The 27,007-nt window shown below is 52.5% G+C and overlaps 2 protein-coding genes across 12 annotated transcripts in view; both read left to right on the top strand.

Moving 5' to 3' along the window:
• Positions 1 to 18,020, top strand: part of NLRC5 (NLR family CARD domain containing 5) — an 81,155-nt gene extending 63,135 nt beyond the window's left edge. For 7 of the 11 annotated variants that reach the window (XM_072750180.1, XM_072750179.1, XM_072750181.1 and 4 more), the window contains 19 exons: positions 754 to 837; positions 922 to 1,005; positions 3,183 to 3,269; positions 3,951 to 4,028; positions 4,812 to 4,895; positions 5,221 to 5,304; positions 6,971 to 7,054; positions 7,741 to 7,824; positions 10,258 to 10,341; positions 11,562 to 11,645; positions 12,028 to 12,111; positions 12,366 to 12,449; positions 12,589 to 12,666; positions 13,370 to 13,453; positions 13,538 to 13,609; positions 13,861 to 13,944; positions 15,368 to 15,451; positions 15,760 to 15,843; positions 16,652 to 18,020. In XM_072750180.1, coding sequence (XP_072606281.1) covers positions 754 to 837; positions 922 to 1,005; positions 3,183 to 3,269; positions 3,951 to 4,028; positions 4,812 to 4,895; positions 5,221 to 5,304; positions 6,971 to 7,054; positions 7,741 to 7,824; positions 10,258 to 10,341; positions 11,562 to 11,645; positions 12,028 to 12,111; positions 12,366 to 12,449; positions 12,589 to 12,666; positions 13,370 to 13,453; positions 13,538 to 13,609; positions 13,861 to 13,944; positions 15,368 to 15,451; positions 15,760 to 15,843; positions 16,652 to 16,763 — 1,603 coding nt within the window. In that variant the 3' untranslated portion in view covers positions 16,764 to 18,020. Of the gene's footprint in view, positions 1 to 753; positions 838 to 921; positions 1,006 to 2,385; positions 2,591 to 3,182; positions 3,270 to 3,950; positions 4,029 to 4,811; positions 4,896 to 5,220; positions 5,305 to 6,970; positions 7,055 to 7,740; positions 7,825 to 10,257; positions 10,342 to 11,561; positions 11,646 to 12,027; positions 12,112 to 12,365; positions 12,450 to 12,588; positions 12,667 to 13,369; positions 13,454 to 13,537; positions 13,610 to 13,860; positions 13,945 to 15,367; positions 15,452 to 15,759; positions 15,844 to 16,651 lie in introns of those variants that run through there. The other 4 variants (XM_072750182.1, XM_072750178.1, XM_072750183.1 and 1 more) reach the window with 3 other exon arrangements.
• Positions 18,021 to 25,213: 7,193 nt separating this feature from the next.
• The window catches only part of CPNE2 (copine 2), a 45,825-nt gene continuing 44,031 nt past the window's right edge, over positions 25,214 to 27,007 (top strand). The window contains exon 1 of the mRNA XM_072750172.1: positions 25,214 to 25,394. The gene's annotated coding sequence lies outside the window, so the exon portion shown is untranslated. The remainder of the gene's footprint in view (positions 25,395 to 27,007) is intronic.

The following is a 27,007-nucleotide window of genomic DNA, read 5'->3' as shown; positions in this document are numbered from 1 at the left end:
CATGCCCATAACACACATGCACACACATATTCAGCCCAAATGGCTTTCGCTTCTTGCTCACTGAACACCCACTGCCCAGTTAAAGCTTCCTTCCCACCGGGCACTCAGTCTGACACTCTCTTCCCCATGTTTTCCAAGATAAAATTCTCCTAAGCCTTTAATACCCAGCTGCAATGTCAGCCTCTCATGGACGTCTCCAGGGATCCCTGTCCAACGAGAGTCAACTGCCATGTGGGGCCTGTCTGCTGGCCATCCAGGGCCAGAGTGCCAGGAGGGTGGGGTCCCAGCAAGACCCGTAGGCCTCCTGCCTCCAAGAGAGCAGGAATAAAGCTTTACTGGGGAGTAGGGAGTGGGTTTAGAGTCTGGAGTCAGACTGACTTGGATAGAAATTCAATTCCACCCTTACTTCTCACCTGCTGTGTGTCCTTGGGTTAGTCAGCTTCTCTGCCTATAAATGATGTGCCTGGAATCCCACAAGATGCTGTGTGTCAGGCAACCCTACCTGGATGCTGGCACAGGGCCTGGCTAATAGTCAGGGCTTGATGAGTGATACTCTCAACCCTTTCCTGGCAGGGGGCAGGGGGATCTCTCTCAGGAGATAGGAAGCTCCCAAAACATGAGCTTCATCTTTGGTTTGTGCCCAGGCCCTGATTCCAGGCTGTTGGCTCAGTGTGGGGTACCCCATAGGCCCTGGGGGGAGACGGGACTCTAACAGGCTTCATCCCAACTCTGCCCCTTCCCCTCTGCCCTCAGGCTGAGCCAGTGCAACCTCATGCCAGAGCATGTGCCCAGACTGGCCACCGACCTGAACCAGGCCCTGAAGCTGACAGCGCTCACGTGAGTGATGGGGTCCACCCACAGGCGCAAGGGAGGGGCAGGGGCTCCCAGGAGAGCTACCCGGTAACCGACCTCTGTCCCCAGGCTGACCCAGTGCGGCCTGGGCCTGGAGCAGCTGATAGTTCTCCTGAGTCTGCTGAGGTGTCCAGTGGGCCTGTTCACTCTCAGGTACTGTCTTCCTTGGTGCCCCTAGGAGGGGCTGGGGGTGAGCACTGGAGAATAGGTCTCCCCAGGACCATGGCCCCAGCCAAATCTTACACCCAAACCCTGCCACTAAGATCCTGCCTGTAGCCCCAGAAACTCCCCTCGGGTACACAGAGAAGCTGCCCTCCTTGCCGTAGGACCTCTGCTTGGGCACTTAAGAAAAAAAAAAAAAGGAAACCCCAAAGGACACCCAGCTGAGGTCAGCAGTGACATATAACAGATACCATGTGTGTATGTTCACGAAGATCATTTGATTTATTTTTATTTTTATTTTTTTACGAAGATCATTTTAAACCTTTCAGAAAAGCAGAAAAAATTATCAACACATAGAGAAACTAATGTTTAAGACTCATGTTCTTATCAGCTGGGCTTAAGAGCTGTTCAGGGTTCACTGTATTTGCTTCATCTTTTAATTTTTTTTTTTTTTTTTGGCTACATTGTTCTCAAGTTATAGATCTCGTAGAACATTCCTCCTAAACATTTCACCACAAGTTTTTAAAAATAAGCACATTTTCTATACAACCACAGTTGGATAAGGACACCCAGGAGAATCGGAAGCAATTCTGAGTGTTGTGATGACCCAGTCAGATCTCAAAGGTCCCACTGTCCCCAAGTGGGACAGCTGGCTGGTCGGACCTGTGATCCAGTCAAGATCCACATTGGCATGGGGGTAGCAATGGCTCTTAGGATTCTCAATCCATGTGTCACCCCCCACCAACTCCTCACTTTCCTCTTTTATGTCACTGACTGTGGTGTCTCTACACTTGCCGGCTCTGTCTAGTTGCTTCCTTCTGATGTCAAATTGCATTTGTTCCTCTAAACCCCTGACTTTTCCGGAATGGAAATTAGATCATAAATGAGATTCAGTTACATATTTGTGCCCAGAAAACTGACCTCACGGCCAGTGCTATGCACTTCTCCACACAGCCAATGATGAGGCCCACGAGGTCTGGTCATTCTCCAAAATGCCACAGTCTTGCTTACTTGTGCTACAATGCACATAATTAAAAGTTCCCATCTTACCCATCTTTACGGGTCTGGCTCAGGAGCGTTAAGTACATTCATGTTGGTCTACAGCTGCAACTCTTTTCGTGGGAAACTGACACTTCGTCCCCATTACACAGATCCGCAGTCGCCCCTTCCCCAGCCCCTGGCAGCCACCATCCTACCTTCTGAATCTGGGGGTTTGACTGCTCTAGGGACCTCATGGAAGTGGGATTGTTCAGGATTTATCTTTTTTGTGACTGGCTTGTCTCACTGAGCATCATGTCCTCAGGGTTCATGCATGGTGTAGCACCTGTCAGAGTTTCCTTCCTTTTTAGACTGACTGATGGTGCCTTGTAGGTGGATACCCCATTTCGTGTATGCATCCGTCCGTCCGTGAACACTTGGGTTATCCAGCCTTTTGGCTAAAGTGCCTGCCTGCAAACACGTGTGTCCACGTACCTCTTTGTATCATCTCTGCTTTCAGTTCTTTTGGGTATATACCCAGAATTGCTGGATCACCCGAAATAACGCTTTGAAATAAAACTTTTCCTAACTCTAAAAATAATGCATACTCGTTGTAGAGATTTGTGAAAAATCCAGATGAACATAAGAAAATAGTACTTTGGAGGGGGAAAAAAAAGACCTCAACATAACTTCAGAAGCAGAAATATCTTAAACAACTCTCTTTTTTCCTGCTTCTAAATTAATTGCAAGCACATTGTAGAAAGTCCGGAAAAATATTGGAAACGAAGGAAGAAAGGAAGAAACCGTTTGTGAGAATTCTATCATCTAAACAGCCATCGTTAACTTTTAATATTGTTTTCTTCCCCTCTCCATACGTATTTTTCCTTTTTTTAATGCAAATGGGGATGTTTTGTATATGGTTTTATTTCCTTATCCTTGCCATGCAATGCTATACATACCTTTCCTTAAATCTAAAACTATTGCTTAAAAAAAGAATATGTTCTGTTGGGTTGTTGCAGTGACCGTCGGAACAAGGAAGAGGTTAATTTCCTGTTTTATGCTGGTGCCTAGTTGCCTAATTTTATAGTTTTTAAGTAAGCAAAACCAAAAAGCATCTGAGACCCACTTGGCACCCCCATCCCATCCCGGCCTACCCTGGGGAGCTTCATCCAGTTCTGCTTCTGTGACAGGGTGGAGGAGCCGTGGGTAGGCAAAGCCGGGGTGCTCGCCCTGCTAAGAGTCTGCACCCAGACCTCAGGCAACATCACTGAAATAAGGTGAGTGGAGGGAGGAGGCCCCTCAGAATTCTTCATCTTTTCATGACTTTTGGGACCATCCCTTAGCTAGACATCAGTCTCTTGCCCTGTAGGGTAATAGCTGTGTCACTAGCAAATTCTCTGGATTGCTAAGATGGCAGAGGCTACACATACGTGTTGGGACTTGTGCAGTAATCAAGCCACAATACCAGAGAGAGGAAGGCAGCCACAGAATTAAGGCAAAGAACTGATGGGGGCACCTGGGTGGCTCAGGGGTTGAGCGTCTGCCTTTGGCTCAGGGTGTGATCCCAGGTCCTGGGATCGAGTCCCACATCAGGGTCCCCTCAGGAAAGCTGCTTCTTTTCTCAGGTGTCTCTGCATCTCTCTGTGTCTCTCATGAATAAATAAATAAAATTAAAAAAAAAAAAAAACAACTGATGGATCCCAGCTGGGAGTCCACTCTGGATTGCCTGGTTGCCTGGAAGTGGCCCCTGGATTATCGTAAACACACATTATGGCTCTATGACTAGAGTAGTGACATGGAGTAGCTAAGCACAAAGGCTTTGGAGTCCTACTGACGTATGTCCCGATCCCTACTGGGTCTGAGAGTTCAGAGTCAGTGGACCAGCAGCCCCAGGCGGAGCTCAACCTCCATGGCAAGGCTGCTTCAGACCTCACACTGGCTACCCCTTCTCTCCTCAGCATTTCGGAGACCCAGCAGCAGCTCTGTCTCCAGCTGGAGTTCCCCCCTCAGGAGAACCCAGAAGCCGTGGTGCTCAGGTGGGACCTAGTACCTGGGCCCCCAAGGGAGTAGCTGGTGATGGTGTGGGGGTAGAGGTATTGCTGCTTCTGATCAGTAGTTCTCGTGCCTTGCTCAGAGCCCTCCGACGTCCAAAGTGTCTGCATGGCCAATGAGGTCTGGCCCAACCTGCCTCTCCATGTTGTCCGTCCCCATCCCAAACCTCCGTCTCGGCTCCAGTCATCCCCACCACCTTTCAGTCCTCCAACACCACCTTGCTCCCTTTGACCTCAGAGTTTTTGCACAGGCTACTCCTGGACCAGAATGTTCTCTCCTACTACCCTCGTCCTCCTTTCCCTGGCTAACTCCCCCTGTCCTTCAGATCTTAGCATTAACGCTACCACCTGAGGAAGACCCTCTCTGAGCCTCCAGATATAGTCAAGTTCTCCCATGATCCACTCATAGATGCCTGGGTTCACAGCACCCCTAATCCATACAGCACATTTTGGAAATTAAAATGTCACCCCTTTTGAGTGAATGCAGCCCTGCACATGTACATGTTGGGAACAGACCATAGTGGATCTCAGCCCCAACTCACCTCCTTGGCTGGGTCCCCTTGTGCAGTGAACAGCCTGGGCAGCCATACCAGCTGCCCCATCTAGATCTCTCTTTCATAGCACTTTCTATAATTGAATAGAAAATTGTGGAACTTTATCTCATTAGCATTTATTTGCCCCTAAAAGGTAAGCTCCTTGTAAGAAGAGACTGAGTCCCCAGTAGTGACCTAGATGTTCAGTAACTCCTGCCAATCTGTCTACCTCCAGGTTGGCTCACTGTGACCTTGAGACCCACCACAGCCTTCTTGCTGGGCAGCTGATGGAGACATGTGCCAGGCTGCAGCAGCTCAGGTCAGAAGCCGAAACACCATCTAGGGCCCTGGCTCCTCTGGTCACCCCCAGTGCCCACTACAGGCCACGTGGGAGAGGCTGGCCAGTCCAGAATGGGAACAAGCAGAACCTAGGGCAGCATTAGTTTCTCTGGCCTTCTTGCTTCCCTTAGCAGGAGAAAATTACACTTGGCCAGTGGGGGAGGGCCCCAGGGTGGTATAGATGCCCCCACCAGGAGCTTTTGGGTGGTTCTTTCCCCTCTCTTGGGCTCCCCATCTCTGTGTGATGGATGATCCTGAGGTGCATCCAACCTGAAATCCTCTGGAATATGCTCGGACCTTTTCAGCTTGTCCCAGGTGAACCTCTGCGACTCCAGCTCCCTGCTGCTAAAAAACCTCCTGCTGTCTCTCTCTGAGCTGAAGACATTCAGGTATGCAGCTGAGATGCTCACTCAGTCCCCTGGCCCTGCCCCCTTCTTCCTGCCCTGGGCTCAGAGATATTCTGTGTCCCCACCCCAGGGGCTGGGACTCCTGCAGCCCTGGAAATGATATCAGGGCATGTGGTCAATCACATGGCCACATGGCAAGGGTGGTTTCCTTTTCAATGCTTTATCTTTCTCTCTCTCTTTTTTTAACATTTGAAATAACTGTAAACAAACAGAAGGCCTAGAAGCAGTTCCATATACCATTTTCCCAAATTCACCCCCTTGTCAGTATTTTTTTACATCCTCTTTCTCCTGTCCTCCCTCCTTCCTCACCCCTCCCTTCTGTTCTCCTCTTTCCCTCAGAGCCATCTGAAAGTAGTTGCATGAACATGCCCCTTCACCCCTTACAATTTCTGTGAATTTCCTCCTAAGAACTAGGACATTCTTTCCCATAATCCAGTAAAAGTATAAAACGCAGGAAATTTAACATTGGTACACTGTCATTATCACAATTACCATTCATGGAGTGCCTGGGTGGCTCAGTCAGTTAAGCATCTGCCTTTGGCTCAGGTCATGATCCCTGGGTCCTGGGATCAAGCCCTGCATCAGGCTCCCTGCTCAGCAAAGAGCTGCTTCTCCCTCTCCCTCTGATGCTGCCCCTGCTTGTGCTCTCAATCTCTCTCTCTGTCAAATAAATACATAAAATCTTTTAAAAACAAACAAAAAACCTACTGTTCATATTCCAATTTTGCCAAATGCTTTTGTCAAGTTGTTTGTTGCATTTTTTTTTCCAGTCCTGGATTCCACCTAGGATCACAGGCTGCACTTAGTTGTCATTTGCCTTTGGTCTCCAGCTTGGAATGGTCCTTAGCCCCTCTTTATCTTACATGATATTGTCATGACATTTACATGTCAGGGATTTTGTAAAAAGTCCTTCAGTTTGGCTTCCATGTTTCTTCAGGTTTAGATTTAGGTTCTGCACATGGGGCAGAAATCTCCCAGAGGCAATGTGCTCTTCTTGGGAGGCACATGTTGTCTCTTTGTGCCCTGACTGGTGATGGTAACTGTGATCACCTGGTGAAGGTGGTGTCAGCCAGGTTTCTTCCCCTGCAAAGCTACTGTTTTCCCTTTCTAATTAATCCATATCTTGTAGGAAGATACTTTAAGACTATGTAGATACCCTGTCCTTGCTCATACTATCATTTACTGATTTCAACCTCCGTTGATAATTCTTGCCTGAACCAAATGTCAGTATGATGGTTGCAACATGGAGCTTTCCTAACGTTTAATTCTGTTTTAATCCAATGGAATGCATCAAGGAGAAGGTGTCTTTTTGGTGCCAGTGTATCTTTAACACTTCTCTAATACTTGCTGCTCACTTTTTTGTCATTTAAGTGAAGATGCAGAGCTTGTGGTAAAAGATCATAGCTAGCTAGACCTCACAGGGATGCCCAACTATGGCACACGTGGTAAAGTTGCTGCCTATAAATGGGTTAGGGAAATATTCAACTAGTCCAAGCTAAGTTTAATCATTCCACAGTGGGGGAGATTTATGAGGGGAAAGAGGCCCTTTCCTCCTATCCCTCCCCTCTTCCTTGCCCTCTACTACCCCATCCAGGGCTCTCAAGACCAAGAGCCCCTGCCTGACCCATTGCCCTTTGACCCCCACCAGACTGACCTCCAGCTGTATGAGTTCCAAGGGCCTGGCCCACCTGACATTTGGCCTGAGAAACTGCCACCACCTGGAGGAGCTGGAGTGAGTCACAGTTGGGGGATCCAGGAAGGGACGGCCCAGCTGAGGGCAGGGGTGGAGAGGACAGTTGGGCCTTTGGCAAGGTGGGTGGTGGGACTTCAGCCTATCACTTTGCTCCCTGATGAAGCCCAGCAATCCTGCAACCCTGGGTGTAGCCTGGGAAAGCTAAGCACCATCTTCTTGGTCTCAACTTATCAGTCATAAGAATAACTGTGCCTGTCTGGTCTTGGGCTATCTCACATAAAATGTAAAATGAGGATCATCACCCTTCTCTGCCGGGGGTGGCTATAGGTGTCAGAGTACAGAGAGGGCTATGGGGCCGAAGGAATCACTGCGTGTGTGTCTGTCTGTGTGTGTGTGTGTGTGTGTGTGTGTCCCTTGTCCCTGGCTTCTTCATTTTGCAACCCTCATCCAGGGCATCCTTTCTCAGCTGGGTCAGCTTGTGATGGCCATGCCCCCCTCCTCAGGGACCCCAAAACCTGGCCCTTGGAGCTAGCAGTGCCCTGATGGTCCAGGATCTGCAGACCCCGAGCTGCCCTCCTGAAGGCACTAAGAGACTGGGGCAGGGGGGTGGTGGGTGGGAGTGGGCATCCTTGTGAAGTCTAGCTAGTCCCTCTTCTAGTGAGAGAGCTCATCTCCGGAGCCGAGCAGGCTTGTCTAACACTCACCTCGTACTTGGTCCCCTCCAGCTTGTCCAACAATCAGTTTGGTGAGGAGGACACTGAAGTGCTGATGACGGTCCTTGAGGGCAAGTGCTGGCTGAAGAAGCTCGAGTAAGTGATGGGGGGGAAGGGGGGAAGGGGGGGAGGAGCTGGAAGTAAGGCTAGGAACTTTTGCAGCTCTTGTGAAAACAAACCATGACATCCCTGAATGGATAGAGGTGAGCCAAAAGCCCTCCCTTTTACTCCCTTACCTGGGCTCTGAGTGCCATGAAAATGCTTGATCACTGGAAACAGATACTCAAACTGACCCAAGTCAGAAATGTAGTGGCTCGTGTCACAGAAAATTACAAGGAATCTAACTTCAGGCATAGCTATATCCAGGGGTTCTGTATTTGTTCTCTCTCTCTGCTCCCTCCTTACCCCCATCTTGACTTCATTGCCAGGCAGGACATCCCTGCAGTTGCAGGTTCACTTCCTACCAACTTTGCAGAAAGGGAGCACCTTTCTCTGTGTAGTTATAACACAAGGCTCTAGATGATTCTCACTGGTCTAGCTCAGGTCACAAGCTCACCGCTAAGCCAATCACACGGTATTTTGAGTGGCCAGATCTGGGTCACACACTCACCCAACTATCTGGTCTTGAGGGGCTGGTGGTGTTTCAGGGTGCTAATGTCAGAAGAAGGGAACACAAACTGTGGGCAAATTAGACCCATAGATGTCCACTGCTACTTGCTTACAATAATTTCCTTAGTAACTGGCAACTTCTTTACTCTCAACTATAATTTGGAGTCACCAAGTTCCAGAAAGACAAGAAACAGTCTCAGTATGAAGGGTCAGTGAGTGTCTCCCCGCCACCATGCCCAGACATAACAGCATCTAGAGAGACCCTTTTATGGGGCATCTATTTTTAATCTCAAAGTTCACCTGGTGACCAAAAATATACACTGGTTATAAAAAGTTTCATAGTTACAGAAATAAGTAACAAAGGACATGACATCCTCCAGTGGCGACATCCTCCTGGGAAAACTGCTGTGAATGAGCAGTTTGTGAATTTCCCTCTGGATTTGTTTCAACATGTGTTTTGAATATAATTGAAAAGTAGCCTTCTGACTTTTTGCTCATTAACAATAAAATTCTCCCACTTTTGTCCCTTTTTGCTGGGGACCAGGGCATGGATGGTATTGAAGAGACCTTTAACCAGAGGACCCACATGTCTTTCTCCTGAGCTGTTTCTTTGGCCTCCCCCCATGTGCCTTCACCTCTGCTCAGCCTCCCTTCCTTCTGGAAGCTTTTGTTCTGGCAGAGGAAGGGGGTTGTTGGAGGCCCAATGAGGTCATTGATTGGCTCATGCACGCATTTGACAGGTATTTACCCAGGGGCCCAGGACTCGGAGCTGGAGGTACTGCAGAGAACAGGACAGATGTGGGACCCTTCTCTGGTGTCCCAGGCACCCAGTGCTCCTCCTTGCCTCTCACCTCCTCAGCCGCCTCAACTATAAAATGGGCATAATGAAGGAAGGGGATGGATCCGCACTGCCCAGACACCTCCTCTGGTTTCAGAGCTGTCATTTCTGAATGTCTCCTCCCTGCCAGGCAGCTTTCCTTGAACCTCTGGCTGACTTCTTCCACCTGTCCATCTGTGGCCAAATAGAGGCAAGGACCATGGTTAGGGGCCACACCACCCAGGTTTAATTCTTGGTAGGGTGTCCATCTGTCCCAGTTTCCCCGAGGCTGAGAGTCCTGCATCCTGGAGTCCCCCTCAATTCTAGGCAGACCAGGGCACCTATGAATGTGTGAGCTTGGGCGAGTTACTTAGCTTCTCTGTGCTTTTCTTCCCATCTTAACTTTGGAGATGATAGCAATATCTACTTACCTCCTAGGCTTGTGGCAAGGATTAAATGAGATAATATATATTAGGACCTCAGAACAGAGCCTGGCACAGAGTTCACACTCTGCAAGTACTGGCTGCTATTTATTGTTGTTGTTGTTGTTATTATTATTATTATTATTATTATTATTATTATTATTATTAATCTTTCCTGCCCAGCCTGGGGCCTACAGGAGTGTGATCCCATGAGTGATGCATAGGTGGGGTCCAGGAATGGGAGTCTATGGACTTGGGTCCTGTTCCCAATGCTTCTCCTTTCCATAATGCTCTGAGCCTCAGTGTGCCTCATCTGTAAAATGGGGACAAGAGAGTTCCACTCCTCAGAACGGCCCTGAGCTCAGTGCTGGGCCTATAGTTTATGTTCACTGTGTGGTTGCTAGGATTCCTGGTCAGCAGTCTGGGTCTGGTGTGATTCAGAACATAAAACTGCTGCCCGGGGAGTCTTAATTTGTGCAGAGAAATGGCCTTTGGATGTCTCATGCGGTTTTGTTTTATACAATGAGAATGAGTCTGCTCTGTGTGAATGTAAGTGGCTATCTTGGAGGTCCTTGGGTATTGCTAAATGCCAGAGCCTCCAGACTGGATGGGGCCTTGGTCTCTGTACCTGGGACCCAGCCCCAGCGATACCAACTCCTCCTCTGACCTCCTCTTTTGCAGCCTCAGCCATCTCCCACTAGGCAGCTCCACCCTGGCCATGTTCACTCAAGGACTAAGCCACATGACCCTCCTACAGAGCCTCCGGTAAGTGGCCAAGTAACCCCATAGGAATGAGTGGGGGGCACATGTTCCCCAGCTCTTTTGGGACCACCGGCCCAGGGAAGCACTAGGGGCCCTTCCATAAGGCCCCCCGTGACTCCTACCCCAGGGACGTTGCTGCCATCCTGGGCTGATGCCCACTGCTCTTGCCTTTCAATGCCACCAACTCCCTCCTGATGACAGAAGGGACCTGATGGGTTTGGAGCTCAGTCCTGGAACAGCCCTTGACATGCACAAATTCACCCTGTGTTCTTGCTCACATTTCTGATGCCACACACCTGGGTTGCCTAGATTCTGCATTTCCAACAAGCTCCCACATGATACCAATTCTGGAGGAACCAACCACACTCCAGGCAATGAGGGTCTAGACTCCGATTTGGTGACCTCGACATTCTCCACTTGGGCCCCTGGCCACCCTGATGAATAGATAAAACACGTTCTTTTCTTAGGATTTTTCAAAACAAAATGTGGCAACTAAGAAGAAACCCAAGCAACAACACAAAGTGTGGCTTTGCTTCTCCCCCAGTCCCCGCCCCAGGCTGGCCAGAGGAGTGCGCGGCCAACGAGGTCAGAGAGTTCTGGGACGAGGTCATTTCATCCCAAATTAAGTGTTAGAAAGGCACTTCGCTGAAGTTCAGTTTGTGAAGTGAAAGAACACAAAGCAATCTTTAAACACTCGACATGGGGCCAAGTTTACCTCCACTGGTTTGATTTGTTCTGTTTTTTCCCACACTCGTGGAGGCAGAGCAAGGTCAGGGTGCAGAAAAGATAATAAACTGGCTTTCTGGAGAAGCCCAGCATTTGGCCAGATTGGGACACCTATGCCGTGGAGACATGAATTGCCTGAATTGCGGAGGCCGTGTGTAATTGGCATTGAGCTGGGGTGGCCTGGAGCTCCTGCCACAGAGGCTGAGGCAAAGCCTGGCCAGACCAAAATAATGTGTCCACTTGCCCTCGGGGCGGGGGAGTGGGGAGCTCTGGGCTTTCATGTCTACTTTGCCTGGGAGTCATGAGCAGTCCTTGGCCAGTCATGGCTCCTTCCTGGGCTCAGTTTTTTCATCTGGACTTTGGCTACAGCCACCTTGCCTGTCCCCCTCTCCAACCCTTGAAGCTGATCGATTGGCATCTGGGTTCCCAGTTGTGTAAAAGCTTTGCAAAGCACCTGCAAAGGCCTCTGGTCCTGACCACAGCCTCTGCTTCTCCAGGCTGAGCAGGAACGGTATTTGTGATGTCGGCTGCCACCAACTTTCCGAGGCCCTCAGAGCTGCCATGAGCTTGAAGGAGCTGGGGTGAGTTCCTCATCCCTCCCCCAACCAAAGACAATTTCGGCAGGGTCAGATGATGAAAGCAAAGGGCTCCTTGATTGAGTACGCCCTGCCCGGCTTAGTCCCATTGCTTTCAGCCACTTCCCACTGCCTGACCCCAGGCCTAGACCGTCAAGAGACCCCAAGATAGGATGTGAGAGTGTGGATGGCAGCAAGAGGGACTCAGGTTAGACACTGGGGAGTACATCCTAAACAGAAGACAAGAGGGTGAAGGGCTCAGCTGACACAGCAGGAGGGGACTCCCTCCAGACAGCAGCCTCCTCTTCTGTTCTGGGAGGGGAGACGTGGACAATATGACCTGTGTGGCAGGCGGATAGCGCCAATTCTCTACTGTTCTCTCCCCAAGCTTGAGCCACAACCAGATCAGAGACACCGGTGCCCAGCACTTAGCTGCCATCCTACCAGGACTGCCGGAGCTCAGGAAGATAGAGTGAGTGGTCAGTCCTACTGATAGGGGCCCTCAGTAGCCACGCCGTGATCTGGGGACACACTGGCTCCAGCTCACGGTGACATTCCTTCCCCCAACGTCATGGTCCAAATGGTGGGGCTGGGCTGGCTCCTGGCCAGTGTGCTCCTGACCTTCCTGAGAAGGTGTGTGGTGGGGGTGTGGTCTCTTGGGGCCCTAGCAGATGTGGTGCGTGGGGGGACGTGAGGGTCCCAGGGTCTAACGTCCGTCCCCCTCAGCCTCTCAGGGAATGGCATTGGTCCAGCTGGAGGGACGCAGCTGGCAGAGTCCCTCACCCTCTGCAGGCACTTGGAGGAGCTGATGTGAGTGTGCCCGCTGGCTGCCCTCCGCCCTGAGCGTCCCCCACTCCTCCTGGCCCTCGTGTCCCCTGGTGGGCACAGGGCAGTGCAGGGGTGGGGAGCCAGCCAGCCCGGTGCTCACCTCATCCCTCTCCTCTTCCAGGCTTGGCTACAACGTCCTGGGGGATACCACAGCCCTGGGGCTGGCTCAGGGACTGCCCTGCCGCCTGAGGGTCCTGCAGTGAGTGTCCTCCCCACCCCCCCAGGCAGGTGTGCCCTGGGGCCACTGGGGGATCAAGGCCCCCCTGGCTGAGCAGCCCTGCCTTAGGTCAGAGCGGGGGATGTACCGGGGCCAGCTGCCCCCACCCTGCCCATTCCTCCCCTGCCTCTGAAGGCTGGGGCAGGGCAGGCGGGAAACCCGGCCTTGTCCTGGGTTGCCACCAGCCCCTTCTGGGCTGTCGGCCAAGCCACTACCCCTTCTGAGTCTGTTTCCTTGTCTACAAAAGAAGCACAATGGTCTCTGCTCGGCTCGGCGTGTCCCTGAGCCAGTCTGAGGGCTGAGGGCGAGTAAGGCAGTGTCAGCAAAGGGTGGGCAGGAGAAAAAAACACTGATTTATGCCAGGATCTCATTGGAGCCCCCCCAGCAGCCCCAGGCCCGGGTTTCTATTCCCTCTATTTTCCAGGCAAGGAGACTAAAGCCAGGAGACGCATGGAGAGCTTACTTTACTTACTCATGAAACAGCCAGGCCTTGAACTTAGGATTTCACACCCAAAAGCCAGGGTGCTTAATACCCACTGGGTCCTGTGTGGATGGGGAGGGGGCTTGGGGTGGCAGTTACCTGGATGGTCTGATGGTGTGGCCTGAAACCTGAAGCCTTCTGGGAAGGCTCCCAACCCCCACACCTGGTCCCCCAGGCTCCCCTCACCCACTCCCCTTCCCCCAGCCTGCCATCTAGCCGTCTGGGCCCAAAGGGGGCGCTGAGCCTGAGCCAAGCCCTGGATGGATGCCCATATGTGGAAGAGATCAGGTGAGCAGGGGCCTGGAGCATGGGCACAGGGGCAGCCAGGGAGGGTCTGGGGGCTCCTCTCACAGGTGTCTCACTGCCCTACAGCTTGGCAGAGAACAGTCTGGCCACAGGGGTCCTGCATTTCTGTCAGGGGCTCCCCTTGCTGAGGCAGATAGAGTAAGTAGCCTCTTGAGACTACCTGGGGAGCTGGGGTGGGGTAGGGGCAGCCCTTGTCTCTGGTACCTGGGAAGGCCTGTGAAGTGACAGAGGCCTCAGGTATAGGGGAGCTTCCTAAGGCTTCCTCCTGCCCCCCAACCCTGGCCACTCCTCTCCTTCCTGCTCTGATTGCACCGTTAGCAGAGGGCAGGCTGGCTGGAGATGCCCCTGACTCAAGACACCCTCCTTCCCGCCCTCTTCTTTGTCTCCAGCCTGGTTTCGTGTGAGATTGACAACCACACCGCCAAGCCCCTGGCTGCCAGCCTGGTGCTCTGCCCGGCCCTGGAAGAAATCCTGTGAGTGCTGGGAGAAGCGGGGCACCTGGGGTCCCAGCCTGCCTGCCAGCCATGGTCTGCCTATAGCTGGTCCCCTCCCTCCCTGACCGGTGCCCCATCTGTAAACGGGGAGGGTCATTCCTACTTAAACTCCCTCTCTAGGAAGTTTTAACATTTTGTCTGTGAGTAATGTTGGGCAAGTCCGTTCAGGCTCTGCTGCTTTTTTCTTCACTGTGGAGTGGCCGAGGGAGGTAGGCTAGCTGGTGTCCAAAAGCTCTTTGCCCCTGACCTTCCTTTGGGAGGCAGCTGGATAGATCACGTCTCCTGGCTTACGGAGCTTCAATTTACAAACCACCCGTTGGTAGTGAAGAATGCTTGAAACCAGCATGACCCCCGCCCTGCCTGCTGGCCATGCCCACCTCCCTCTTGGCAATCAGAGGCACTCTGACCTTGGGCAGCTCTGCCACAGGGGGAGATGCACTACCAGGACTGGGCTGGGACCCTGACTGCACGATGGAAGAAAATGCTGTTTCCTAAGGTACAGGACACAGGGGATTCTAAGAGGCTACTAGGTTTGCATCTTAAAGGTTCTCATCCTTCTCATTCATTACATGACACCGAAGACAAAGTCTCACATCCATGCTAAGGTATCTTTAACACCTAATGCTGGTGATTTTCCTTATTTATTTTGATCAGCCAAAAAATATTGTGTACCATAGAGCAGATCATTACTTTATATCAAAGATAAATTCGAGATTAGCCAGTGCAACCTAATTGCCATGGTCCTGAAATACCACCATGCCAGAGAGTTAAGCGTCTCAATGCTTGAATTTGTTCTGCTTCAGTTTTTCTTCATGGGTGTCCCTTTGTAACCAGCAGGGGGCAGGCCACAGGCTCAGCACCTGAGGAAGGACACAGGATCCCGCTAGAAGTCAATAATGTTGTCTGCGCCGTATTTATCCTTATAACTACCTTCTGTTTAGGGTTGTCAGTGAAGGTTTCCCATTGATAGTAGTGATAAGTGTTCCCTGAGATTAATTTCTTAAAGTGGAAAAAAAAAAGCAGGGTGGGGAAGACTACTTTAAAGAAAAATGGGGTGCATGAATAGGGCAAATATTATGACAGAATATTAGGTTGGAAGTTTGCATCAGGACATGGTTGCTGCAGACCATGTGCTCTGAATTCTCTCAACAGCCAGATCCCAGGCCGTCTGGGTTCCTGAGGAATGATGACCAGCTCAAAATGGGAATTGGGGGGGAGGAAGGGACCACCTATGCCCTGAAAAGTCTTCGGGGAGAGCCCACAAGCACACCATCAAGTGGCCTTTCTTGCACCTGCATGGCAGCCTCCACTGCTGGCCCCCAGCCCTCCCCACCTGCCTCCTTGTCTCTACCCCTGGGCCTCAAGGATCTCCTGCACTGACCTCAGGACCCCTCCCATGCAGGCTGTCCTGGAATCTGCTCGGGGACGAGGCGGCTGCCGAGTTGGCCCGGGTCCTGCCGCAGATGGGCCGGCTGAAGAGAATGGAGTATGAGGGGCACACCCTGGGAAACTGGAACTGGGGGAGGATGCGAAGGGGAACCTCCATCCTGGGGAAAGCCAAGAGGCTGCTGGGTCAGGCCCCTGCCTGCCAGGAAGCCCTCCCTGAGTTACATGTTCTAGTCCAAGTCCCTGTCGACCTTAGCTCTCCCTGGGTCGCAGCCTTCAGCCTTCCTGCTGCACTGTTGTTGGGTTCCATTAGCATCTTGGCCTGGGGTCAGGGGGGCATAGGGGAACCCATCCCCCACACCCATGCCAGTTTCTCCCTTTCCCCTTTCTCTGCTCTCTGTTGCGAAGCCTGGAGAAGAATCGGATCACAGCTTGTGGAGCCTGGCTCCTGGCTGAAGGGCTGGCACAAGGGTCTGGCATCCAAGTCATTCGGTAAAAAGGGCTCACAGGGGCAGAGATGGTGGGTGGGAGGCCTCGCCAACCTCTACAATGTAAGGGGAACTCCCTGTAGAAGGAGGCAAAACCCAGGTTGGGGATTATCAGAGGAGACTTGGATCTCTCCACCAAGAATTCGGCAGCGAGCAGACCTAGATCAAATCCCAGCTCTGCCATTTGCCAATTATGTAACTTTGTATCAGTGACTCAACCTCTCTTGACCTCAATTTCCTCATCTGTAAAATGGGCTCAATGATAATATCTACCTCTGACAGTTGCTGTGAGGACCAAACAATTATATAAAGCACTGAGCACAATGCCTAGCACATAGTAAGCACTGAAAATGGTATCATCACAGCCACGACATACAGCTGTATAGGTTGTGTACTGTACAAGGGCACTGCCTCTAAGGGATACCATTCATATAGTTGATATGCTGGATTTCTAGTAAATGGGAGTGAAGTGTCTTGTCCTATAGAAATCGGTATCTCATGACAATGTCAAATGATGGAAGTATAGTCTTGAAGAAATGGGAGCTTTTTCCTTCTTTGCACATATGTATCATATGAGCATGATCCTGGCTGGGATCACGAGCTCCTAGGGATAAAGACTGAGTGGGAAAAGTCAGGAGGTGGGTGTGGAGGACACCGTTTCCCTAGAGTAGCCATGCTGGTCTAACCCACCTCTGTCGGGGCATGGCTCTTCGTCCTCTTGGGCTTTCCCATCTGTAGATAAGACAGCAGATGGAGACGAAAGGAGGAGCCAACAGCTCCTATAGCTGAGTGCCTGCCCTTGTGCCCTACAGCCTCTGGAACAATCCCATCTCCCCCACCATGGCCCAGCATCTACAGAGCCAGGAGCCCAGGCTGGACTTCGCTTTCTTCGACAAGCAGCCACAAGCCCTTCGGGGTACTTGATGGCCTCCTCAAGATCCTTCAAGTCCAGCCAAGTGAAGCCAACTTCCACTCACCAGGACAGAGGGCTCAGGAAAAGAGCCTCAGCTGGGTGCCTCTGTGTGCTGTCCCGGGAGGGAGGGCAATATTTGTCAGGCTAGAATCTTCAGCAAGGGACCAGGGGCCTAGTATGACCAGGAAACTACCCTGTATTGCATGGAACACACATGACCAGTCAGGAACAGTCACACTACGTGAAAGTGTCACGATGTGGTATGTGACACAGAAGACCACATGAAGCCGAATCCTATGCAAGGTTACCTGGGACTTGCAGTATGGCCCGTGGGCCAGTGGCATTGGTCCTGGCACCATACATGGCAGGACATGTGGTCTGTGGTTCATATATGACATGTGATGAATGTTCACATCATATTACATGGCTGGCCAGGTATAAAATCTAATTTATGACTTTTTAAAAGACAAGTATATATTTATACATTGCATTTTCAGAGTAGCTAGCTAAGCCAGGGAATGTTCTCCACCCAGAAATGGGATGAGGAGAGTGTCCAAGCACTGACTAGCCCAGTGGCCTGAGGGCCAAGCCAGGGACTTGGCCATGAGGCTTTTGGATGAGTCCCCTCTTGCCTCAAGCCTCTGTGTCCCCACTTTTAAATGGGATGACTCTCCTCTTAAATGCTGGATTCCAAAGACTTTGAGCCCAGATCTAGATACAGGGCTTGGGAATGGACAGGCCAGGTCTGACCTGTGTAATGGAAAAGGCCAAGTCTAAGGGTGTGGGGGCAGGAACTACCAAAATGATCAGGCAAGGCCACTGGGTCCAGCCACTACCTCAGCAGGATCCGGGTGAGCTCCCAGGGGCTGCACGTGCTATGTGATGTATTTGTTACTTTCAAGAAGGCCCAAGGATGGCCCTTCCACACTTTAAGCCAAATTAGACCAATAAATGTGGATGGTGTCTTAGCCTCTACCCTGAGTCTGATGTGTCCTGCTAATACCCAAGGTCAAGAGTGGTTTACCCCCTGCCCCAGGGACTGGAGAGAAGGACAGACCACAGAGAGGTGAACAGACAGGAGCACAGGCTTAGGAGTCAGGAGACGTGGGGCCAAGTGCAGACCCTGTCTCCGTATGGTCATGGGCTTGTGGGCAAGTTGCCTCCCCACTCCGGACTCAAGTCAGCGGCATCAAGAGGGTATTATACAAGCTCAAGGTGTTAGAAACATTCTTTGTTTGACTTGCATTAAATTTAAACTCGTTTCTGAATCAATCGTCAGTATTTAAAATTGAGAACTTTTACATGAAAATCCAGATCTTCAGCTTTCATTAGGGTGTTTGGCCCCACGTCCCCACTCAAGAGTAATCAGTGGAGTCTTTTGACCATGCCCTTTACATATAGCACACATCTCTCTTTGCCACAATCCCCACCACTCCCCAATATTGCCCCTCCCTTTCGCTGTTTGCCTGGTCCTTGTGAAGGCCTAGAATCTCCTGTCCTGGAAGGGTTCCCTGGTGGGTGGGACATAAAAAAACATGGCTTTGGAAGTCAGATGGGCGTGGAATGGACTGTGACTTGACTGCTTGTTGCTGGTCTTCGGAGTCAGAAACTATTTCTGGACTTGAGTTAGTAACACCCCCTGGCCTCCAGGACCTTTGGGGGCGTCCAGGAAGCATGGTATACAAAGTCCCTAGTAGGCAGCAGGTACTGGTGACATGCTACTTCCCTTCCCCCTTTAGAGTTGAATATCATATGAGGTGCAGAGATACTTGAAATGACAGGAGAATAGCACCCACTCTGTCACCTGCCTGTGGGCTGAACAAGTTGATGGCTGGAGAGCTTTCCTCCAGAACCGCACCCCACTGTGAGAAGGCGGCAGGCAGGGTGCAGTTGCGGCCTAGCGCCACTGGAGGGCAGGTTGGCCCACTGGGGATTCCTGAGATTACTTCCTTTGCCATTCCACCCAGAATGGGTTAAGAGGTGATGCTGGGAGCTGCTCCCACCTGGCCTAGGAGCCTGGGATGTTCTGCCTGCCAGAGGCTCACCTGGATGGCTCAACCCTGACCTTTGCCGCCCTCCGTGTTGTCCCTGGTTGTCCGCCGAGCGTAAGGAGAAAGTCCTCCGGCCAAGTGCCAAGCACCCACACCCCGCAGGAGGACACTCTTATGGCAGGTGTACCCTGCCCAGGGTCAGGGCACACCTGGCACCGAGTGGTGCCATCAGCCTGGTCATGGGGGAGGGGCTGGGCAGGCAGAGGTTGCAGCAGGTTTGCCCGGAAAACCGGAATCCTGGATTCTGTCTCACGTTCCCAGGAAATGATGCCACGGTGACTGTGGACCCTCAGGGTCCACCTTCATACCAAGGGGGCCTTGTGCTGTCTCTGTCTTTACGCAAAACTGAAGTCAGAGTCCCCCAAAGCCTGAAGATGACTTGCCCAGGGAAGTCATGGAGGAGGCAGGAACAGAGCACCACCCAGAAGCTGTAGGTCAGGTGAAATGCACACCGGCAGAGCCCAGAGCTCAGGGACATTCTTCATTGCTGTTTATTCATTTTCCTTCTTCTTCTTTCCCCTTGAGCCCTGCCCGAGTTCTAAACCCCAGAAACTTTCAGCAGCTGCCCTGAGATGAACTGTGGCTTCAGCACCGCCGAGCAGGCTGGGTCCACTACAGGCTGGGGTACGCTTACCTCGTTCAATTTATTAATCATCCTCTTCTGCCACCTGCGGTGTGCTTGGAGGCCTGGACTATGTTTCCACCCACACTGAGGAGGTCCAGTCTCCCCGCCCCCTTCCTCTGAAAAGCAAGCTGTTTAAATATATACATAAAACAAACACAGTTCAGAGAAAGTCAGGCTGTGGCCAAGTAAGCAGTGTTCTGCACCTGGGAGCGCCATTCTCATTACACCGCTTACTTGGCCACAGCCTGACTGACCTGATCACATTCCTCCTCGGGCCAGGAAGTGCCTGCAAGGCTGCCAGGAGCTCATTTAGCTACTTTGTCACTTGGCCTCTGTCCTATGGTTTTACAGATTGAATATCTCCACTTTTCTGATGGCAGTCACCGTCTTCCTTCCTGTCCCCACAGCCCTCAGATCCTCCCAAATTGCCCCTTCTGTCTTGTCTCCAAACACATATCTGAAATCCACTGCAGGGCAATACTTTGTTCTCCAACTATAAAATCACAGTTATGGAAACTGGCATATGCACTGAATCATCTGGGCATCTTGTTAACATGCAGATCTGGTTCAGCAGGTGTTGGGCAGGGCCTAGGATTCTGCATTTCTGAGAAGCATCTGCCCTCCCTGCCCCCAAGTGATGTCTATCCTGTTGGACCACACTTAGCTAACCGAGGCTGTCCACCAATAAATAGGGCTCCCCCTGACTGCAATTAGAATCACCTGGGGGAGCTTTTTAAAATGCCTTTTTTTAAAAACAGTATTTAGAAAGCTCCCCAGGCAATGCAAATATGTAGCCACCAGTGGAGACTCAAGGGTGTGCAGCATGAAGGCTCTGGGAAAGCCCAGCCAAGGCTCTGCCCCATACACCTTCTTTTGCCCCCTGGATCCTAATGACTGTCTCTTTCCAGAGGAGGACAATGAGATCCAGAGATTTTTCCTGACTTGTCCAAAGGCACATAGCTAATAAGGCGTAGTACCAGGAATCAAGCCTGTGTTTCATGACTTTATATTTTCGCTCATTTTTTTCTCCAGTTTCGGTGAGATATAACTGACATAGGCACTGTATGAGTTCAAGCATACAGGCTAAGGAGTTGACTAGCATATATCATGAAATGATGCCCACAATATGTTAACAGCCAGGATCTCCTAGAGTTACAAAAAAAAAAAAAAAAAAAAAAAAAACAGAAAGAAAAAAATGTGTTTTTCTTTGAGATGAAAGCTCTTAGGATCTACTCTCCTAACCACTTTCAAATTTTGTGACTCAGTCCCCTAGGAGAAGACCCAGTTTTCTCATCTGTATAGTGAGGGGATGAGCAAAGTGAGACAAGGTACAAGAATTCACTTTCACCAGCGCTGCAAAAGTGACCTTCTGGTTAATTCTCCCTCCAGGGAGGGTTCTGAATCCTCTGTCACCTGCCTTGCCTGGTTATTGTTCTGGAGGGCTTGCACTATCCATGACCTCCTCTAGACCCATAGCTATAATCTCAGCAACAATCTACTCTGTTTTACAAAGGAGAAAACAGGGGCCCCGAGAGGAATAAGACTTGCCAAGGTCACACAGCAAGTAGTCAGTGGAGCTTCAGTTCCAATTGTGGAGCAAGAAGGAAGTTGAGGTGGTCCTGGGCTGCAGGTCTGTGTGTTCCTCATAGAAAGACACCCCCTCCCCCAATCAAGTATGTAGGGCTGTGCATTCTAACTAGACCTGCTTCTGCTCCCAACCCCCCTACATGACCAAGGCCAGGCCAGAGGGTGGTGGCCCTAGCCAGAGCTGGACACACCCTCTGGACACATCTCGAGCTTCCCGGAAAAGACCTTGCAGCGGCTGTTTTGCAAGGATCCTCTGAAGGCTGGTTTCAGGAAGTTCTGGAAACAGCTGGTCTTCCTCCTGCCCCAGCAGTCACCCTGGTGAAGTACATCACTCCTACCCCATGTGTCTCCCAGCCTCCAGAACTGGAGTCCTCCCTGGCCTTGGCCCTTGGAAGCTATACCTCGTTGCTCATCCCACACAAACTCCAGCCCTGCCCTGGCTGCCCAGAAAGTGACCTTTGCCCTGAGGAGGTGACAGAAAAGGAGCTTTCACTAGAGAACAAAGGCCAACCAGGGTCCCCAGGTTGAGTGCCTAGGACAGAAGCATCCAGTTTCCTGGGCTGGGCCTGTGGTCCCAACCCTGACACAAGTATTTCAGTGCAAGATTGGGGCTGATAGAGGTGTCTGGGGCTGACTGGAAAGGCAGGGGGTGCCTGGGTGTCCTCACCCTACAATGGTGCATCCCTACATTACAGTGACCACAACTCTAGAACTTAAAAATAGTCGTGGTGTCTAGGCACACTGGGTACTGTTCTAACCACATGACAGTCTCACTGAATTCCCACATGCATTCAAGAAGCAGATACTAAATCTATCCTTCCATTTTACTGAGGTCCAGAGGATTGAGTGATCTCACCAGAGGAATGACTGATCTCACCCAGGCAATAACTAGAGGGGCTGGGATTCAAACCCAGAGCCACCGTTCTATGCCTGAAATCTGGCACTGGAGTCAGCCATGAGATTCTTGAGGGGATGTCTCCATCATGGGGTTTGTCTCCACATCAACTCCTTGTGGCAGATGGTATTTTCCAAAGACGGCCACCACAATATCACCTGTCCTGCATGCTCTCCACAGTATGACAGTGACAGGCCTCTCACTGAAAGGCAGATCTATGGAGTGAGCTGGTAACCACTGCAGAAGTGACATCACGTGACTTCCAAGGCTGAGGTTCTATAAAAGATAACAAGGCTTCCACCTGGTTCTCTTAGAATGTTCACTCTTGGAAACCAGCTGCCATATTCCAAGGAAGCCCAGGCCACATGGAACGGTCATAGAGAGGGGTTCCAGTTGACAATTCCAGCTGAGGTCCCAGCTGACAACCAGTTTCAACTGCCAGACATATGCCTTCTGGATAATTCTAGTCCCTGTCATGGTCTGACTGCAACCCTTTGAGAAATCCTTTTTTTTTTTTTTTTTAATATATATTTTTTTAAATTTTTCTTTATTTATGATAGTCACACAGAGAGAGAAAGAGAGAGAGAGGCAGAGACATAGGCAGAGGGAGAAGCAGGCTCCATGCACCGGGAGCCCGACGTGGGATTTGATCCTGGGTCTCCAGGATCGCGCCCTAGGCCAAAGGCAGGCGCCAAACCGCTGCGCCACCCAGGGATCCCCTCTTTGAGAAATCCTAAGCAAGAACCACCCCAGCTAGGCCAAGTGACCCCTTCCTCAAAGCCTTGCGAGATAGATAACAAGGTTTAGGGTAATTTGTGATGAAGCATAAATAACCTCTACTCCTTCACACATGCCTAAACCCAGCCAGGGCCAGGTACACAGGTAGTGCTCTTTTGAATGTCTTTAATTCACAAGCACACCAAAGTGTACAGGCAACCCTGATTATTCTGATCTGTTTGTCCAGGCAGCCTGGACTGTGGACATAAATACCCAGACGGCAGATGTTTTATACACACACACACACACACACACACACACACACAATATAGACCTATTTTAGGAAACCCAGGCCTCTTGCTTTTGCAGAGAGATCTCTACCAGGGCGAGGAAAAACTCCCTTCAACATGTTGCTATAACGTCCTTGCATTATGTATGAATCAAGGGCAGAGTGTGGAATCAACACATTTTTGGATACTTGGCCTTAATCAATTGACCTCTGGCCCCTCCTGATCCCTGACTTTGTTTTAGACAGCTTCAAGATATAACACTCACCCCTTTAAAGTATACAAGTCAGTGGTTTGAGTATACCTACAGTTGTTCAACCATCACTGTAATCTAATTTCAGAAATTTTTAATCATCCCCCAAGAAACCTGGAATTAATAGCAATCACTCCCCAATCTCTCCTCCCAGGCCTAGACAGACAGCCACTAAGCTGCCTTCTGTGTCTGTGGACTTGTCTAGTGTGGACATTTCATAGAAATGGAATCATACAATATGTGGTCTGTGACTGGCTCCTTTCACTGAGCATCATGTTTTCAAATTTTGTTCAGAGTGTGTATACACCACATCTTCCTATGGCTGAATGATACTCCATTGTATTATGGACCACATTTTGTTTATCTGTTCATTGCTTAATGGGCATTTGACCTGTCCCCACTTTTCGGCTGTCCTGAACCACACTGCAATGAACATTCAATAGGAGTTTTTGTTTGGATATACACTTTCATTTCCCTCTGGTAGATACCTAGGAGTGGAATTCCTCTGATCCCTGACCTTTATTATAGTCTCTCCCTTTGGCCGGGGATCCAGGATCTTCTTCACCCTGGGCAGGCCCAACTACTCCTCTAGGAGACTTCCTCTAGAAGCCCCAAAGGATGAGGTAGTTTGACTTCCATGGCTGAGTTGGGTCTTCTGTGATACCTCGCCACCAATCTTTGCATTTTTCATCAATAATACAATTACCTGGGTTGTGGGCTTGCTCCAGAGATAGGAGGAGCTTGAGGGAAGGGACTCTCCTTGGGTTCATCCTTCATCCCAGTACCTGCCTTTCTGGTGGCTCCTGAAGCAAGGAGAGGAAAGGGATTCAGGGGTCAGATCAATCCAGCAAGGCTTCCTGGGGGAGGTGGGGCTGGAGCTGGATCTGACTGGTTTGCCTCAGAACTGGGCTGAGGGCTTTGAAGAGTCGATGGAGGAAAGGTGAGGAGAGCTTGGAGGAAGGGAAGGATGGGCTGGGGGATAGGCAGGCAGAAAACAAAGCTCAGAGCCCTGGGGTTTTTAGTGGTTGCCCCTCTAAGGCTGCAAAGTGCCTGTGACTCAGACTGGAGGGAGGTTCACAGGCTGCAGTGTGAGTCTCCTAGTTAACCCTCTCCTACCTGGAATGGAAAAACCACAACCCAAGTGCCTCCTGGTCTTGGAGCCACAGAGACAAGGGTTTTGGGACAGGGCCGTGAGATCCCCCACAACCTGGTTAAAAGCCCTCCGAAGCCATGAATTGGAGGCGTGTGTGTGCATATAAATACCGCTGGGTGGTCTGCAGCAGGAGCCCCCGCGACAGATGCATTTCTTAAGAACTGGTGCTTCTTCTAGGGCAAAAGAAGGCCTTTGCAGGAAGAGGTGGGCTCGATGCCAGGGCCTCAAGGCCCCCCTTAATTATGCTCCCGCTACCTAGCTCCAGGCAGTGTTGAAACTGTCTTTATCTTATCATCTCTGTCAGAGAAATATGTGTCATCTTCCCAGTGTCTGGCGACTAGAAAATGCCGAGCTCTTTTACCATTGGGGGTGGGGGAGCACTGCGGTCCTAGTGCTGGTCAACACGGCCGAACCTTGCCCTGTGCTGTACCCCCCCCCGCAGGGCCGCGCTGGGGTCCCCCAGGCCCCGGCGGAGCCCACCTTCGGGTCCCGCGTCCGCGGCCCGGAGCGCACGGTGCTCGGACCTCGGAGGCGCCCGCGGTTGCGGCGAGGCCCGCCGGGAGGGTGCGAAGCAGGGCGCCGGATCCGGGGTCCCAGCCTCGAGCGATCGGACCCTCGGATTCGGGCCTCGAGCGCTCGCACCCCGGGATCCCGGCCCCGAGCGCTCGGCCCCGTGCGCCGGGAGCCCCGAGCGCCAGGGCGCGCCAGCCGCGGGCTCGGAGCCGGGGCGGCGGGCGGGACGGCGCCTCCGCGCCGCCCGTGGAGCGCTCGCCCCGCCAGGAAGCGCCCGCCTCGCCCCCCCACTCCCTCCGCACCCCCGCCCCCTCTCGGCCGGAGGGAGGAGCCGGAGCCGCCGCCGCCGCCGCCGCCGCCGCCGCCGCCCGGGAGGAGCGCGGACCCCGAGCGGCCGGAGCGCACGAGCTGGCGAGGGCCGCGCGGGCAGCACCCTGAGCCCGTCCCGCGCCCGCGGCCCCGCCGAGCAGAGGAGCGCCCCGGGATGCCCCGGCGGCCCGGAGCGCGGGCAGCGGCAGAGGCGGCGGCGCCGTGAGGGCGGCGGCGCCCGCGGGACCCGCGGTGAGTGGGGCCCGGGCGGCCCGGGCGGGCGGGGCGGGCGGGGCGCGCTGGCGCGAGCGCTAAGTTGGCCTCGGGGCTCGGCTTCGGGCGCCGGTGGCGGGCTGGGAGGAAGCGGGGTCCCGCCGCGGGGCCGTGGCGCCCGAGCCCCCGCCGCCGCCCCCGCGCGCCCCCAGCGGGGTGACTCAGCTGCGACCCGGCCACGCGGGGGCGCTCCGGCTGCGCCCCGACCGCCGGGGGCAGAGCGGGGAGGGGGCGGGAGCAGGGGGGCGCCCCGCGGGGTGCGAGCCCAGCCGGTGGGGGACTCGCCTGCCTTCCCCGCAGGGAGCCTGGGGGCGTGCGGGAGGTAGAGCCTCCGCCACCGTCGGAGCTGCCGGAGACTTGAGGTCGGGCTGGCTCGGGCCCCGCACCCTGCTTTCAACCCCCAGGATCCCCGCCGCCGCCCACAGCCTGGGAGCCAGCTCCCAGCCCTGGAAGAGCGAGCGGAGCCGGGCAGCTTCCCAGAAGTCGAAGAGTGTTTGCAAACTAGTTTTTTCGCCAAAGCTGTCTGGCACCTGTGTGGTTAAGGGGGTGGGGTGGGGGGGCCAGGGGAGAAAGAAAGAGCAAGGCTCCTGCTTCCTTTGCATTCCGAGAATAGAGGTGCCTTACCCCCTCGTCGCACCCCGCCGGGTTCCCCAGCCCCGCCCTCCGCCCTCCTCGGACAAGCCCCTCGGAGACGGGCTGCTTCGAAGGGGGCCGTGATGTGCGCAGGATCACAAGTGGGGCTGCACCCCAGAGCTCTGGTAGCCAGTTGAGGGCTCGTCCTGCTGCCTGTGATTCTCCCAGCCCCGTTATGTATCCGGGGAAGTGACACCGGCAAGGCATCTGGGAGAATTAAGAGCGGCCTTTGTTGTTTTTGCCTGCCTCCGGGTGTGGGCTGTCACCCATGGGTGGAAGGCTTTTTCCATTCCTTGGGGTACCCACGGCTTCAGTAATGGGAGGAGGAACCCCTTTGTAACCTTCAGCAGCTGCAGCCTGCCGGTGGCCAGTCTGGTGGAGCAGCTTTGGGAGACCTGGGTGGGAACCGGTGGGCTGGGGGCCACTCCAACCCCCTGAGCCTCCCACTGCTTATCTGTAAAATGGGCTAATCATCAAGGACTTGTGTGCCTGGAAGCTGGACACAAACAGAAAGGAGCGGCTTTATTGCAATCCCTCTGGCGTAGGGCCTGGTGTGCTCTGGTCCTGCCCCAGGGAGTCAACATAGCTGGCCACAGTGGGAGGGGTCACCCAGGCCTGTTTCTCCATGGAAAGAACCAGGGACCGAGAATGTTGACTCTTGGATCCTCCTTGCCCCCTGCCACTTCCTGTCTGTGTGCTTTCTGGCTCGCTGGGCTCGGACGGAGGTTTTCCATCTGTAAAATGAAGCAAACTATGCCACGTTCCAGCTTATAGTGTTGCTGGGAGGCTGGAACTGGGGGACGTGGGTTCTGCAAAGTGGGGTGCACTGTGTGAATGCCATGTGCAGTGTTTCAAAGTAACCCTCCCTTCCTGGGGGGGGGGGGGCTGTGAAAATTTAAAACTCAGGGACGGGAGGGCCAGGGATACAGCGTCAGTTTCTACACCTGTAAAGCAGTGAG

This window comes from Vulpes vulpes, chromosome 2, assembly GCF_048418805.1.
Source record: "Vulpes vulpes isolate BD-2025 chromosome 2, VulVul3, whole genome shotgun sequence".
In the NCBI taxonomy this organism is placed as follows: Eukaryota; Metazoa; Chordata; class Mammalia; order Carnivora; family Canidae; genus Vulpes; species Vulpes vulpes.
This window is presented reverse-complemented; position numbering and strand designations above follow the sequence as displayed.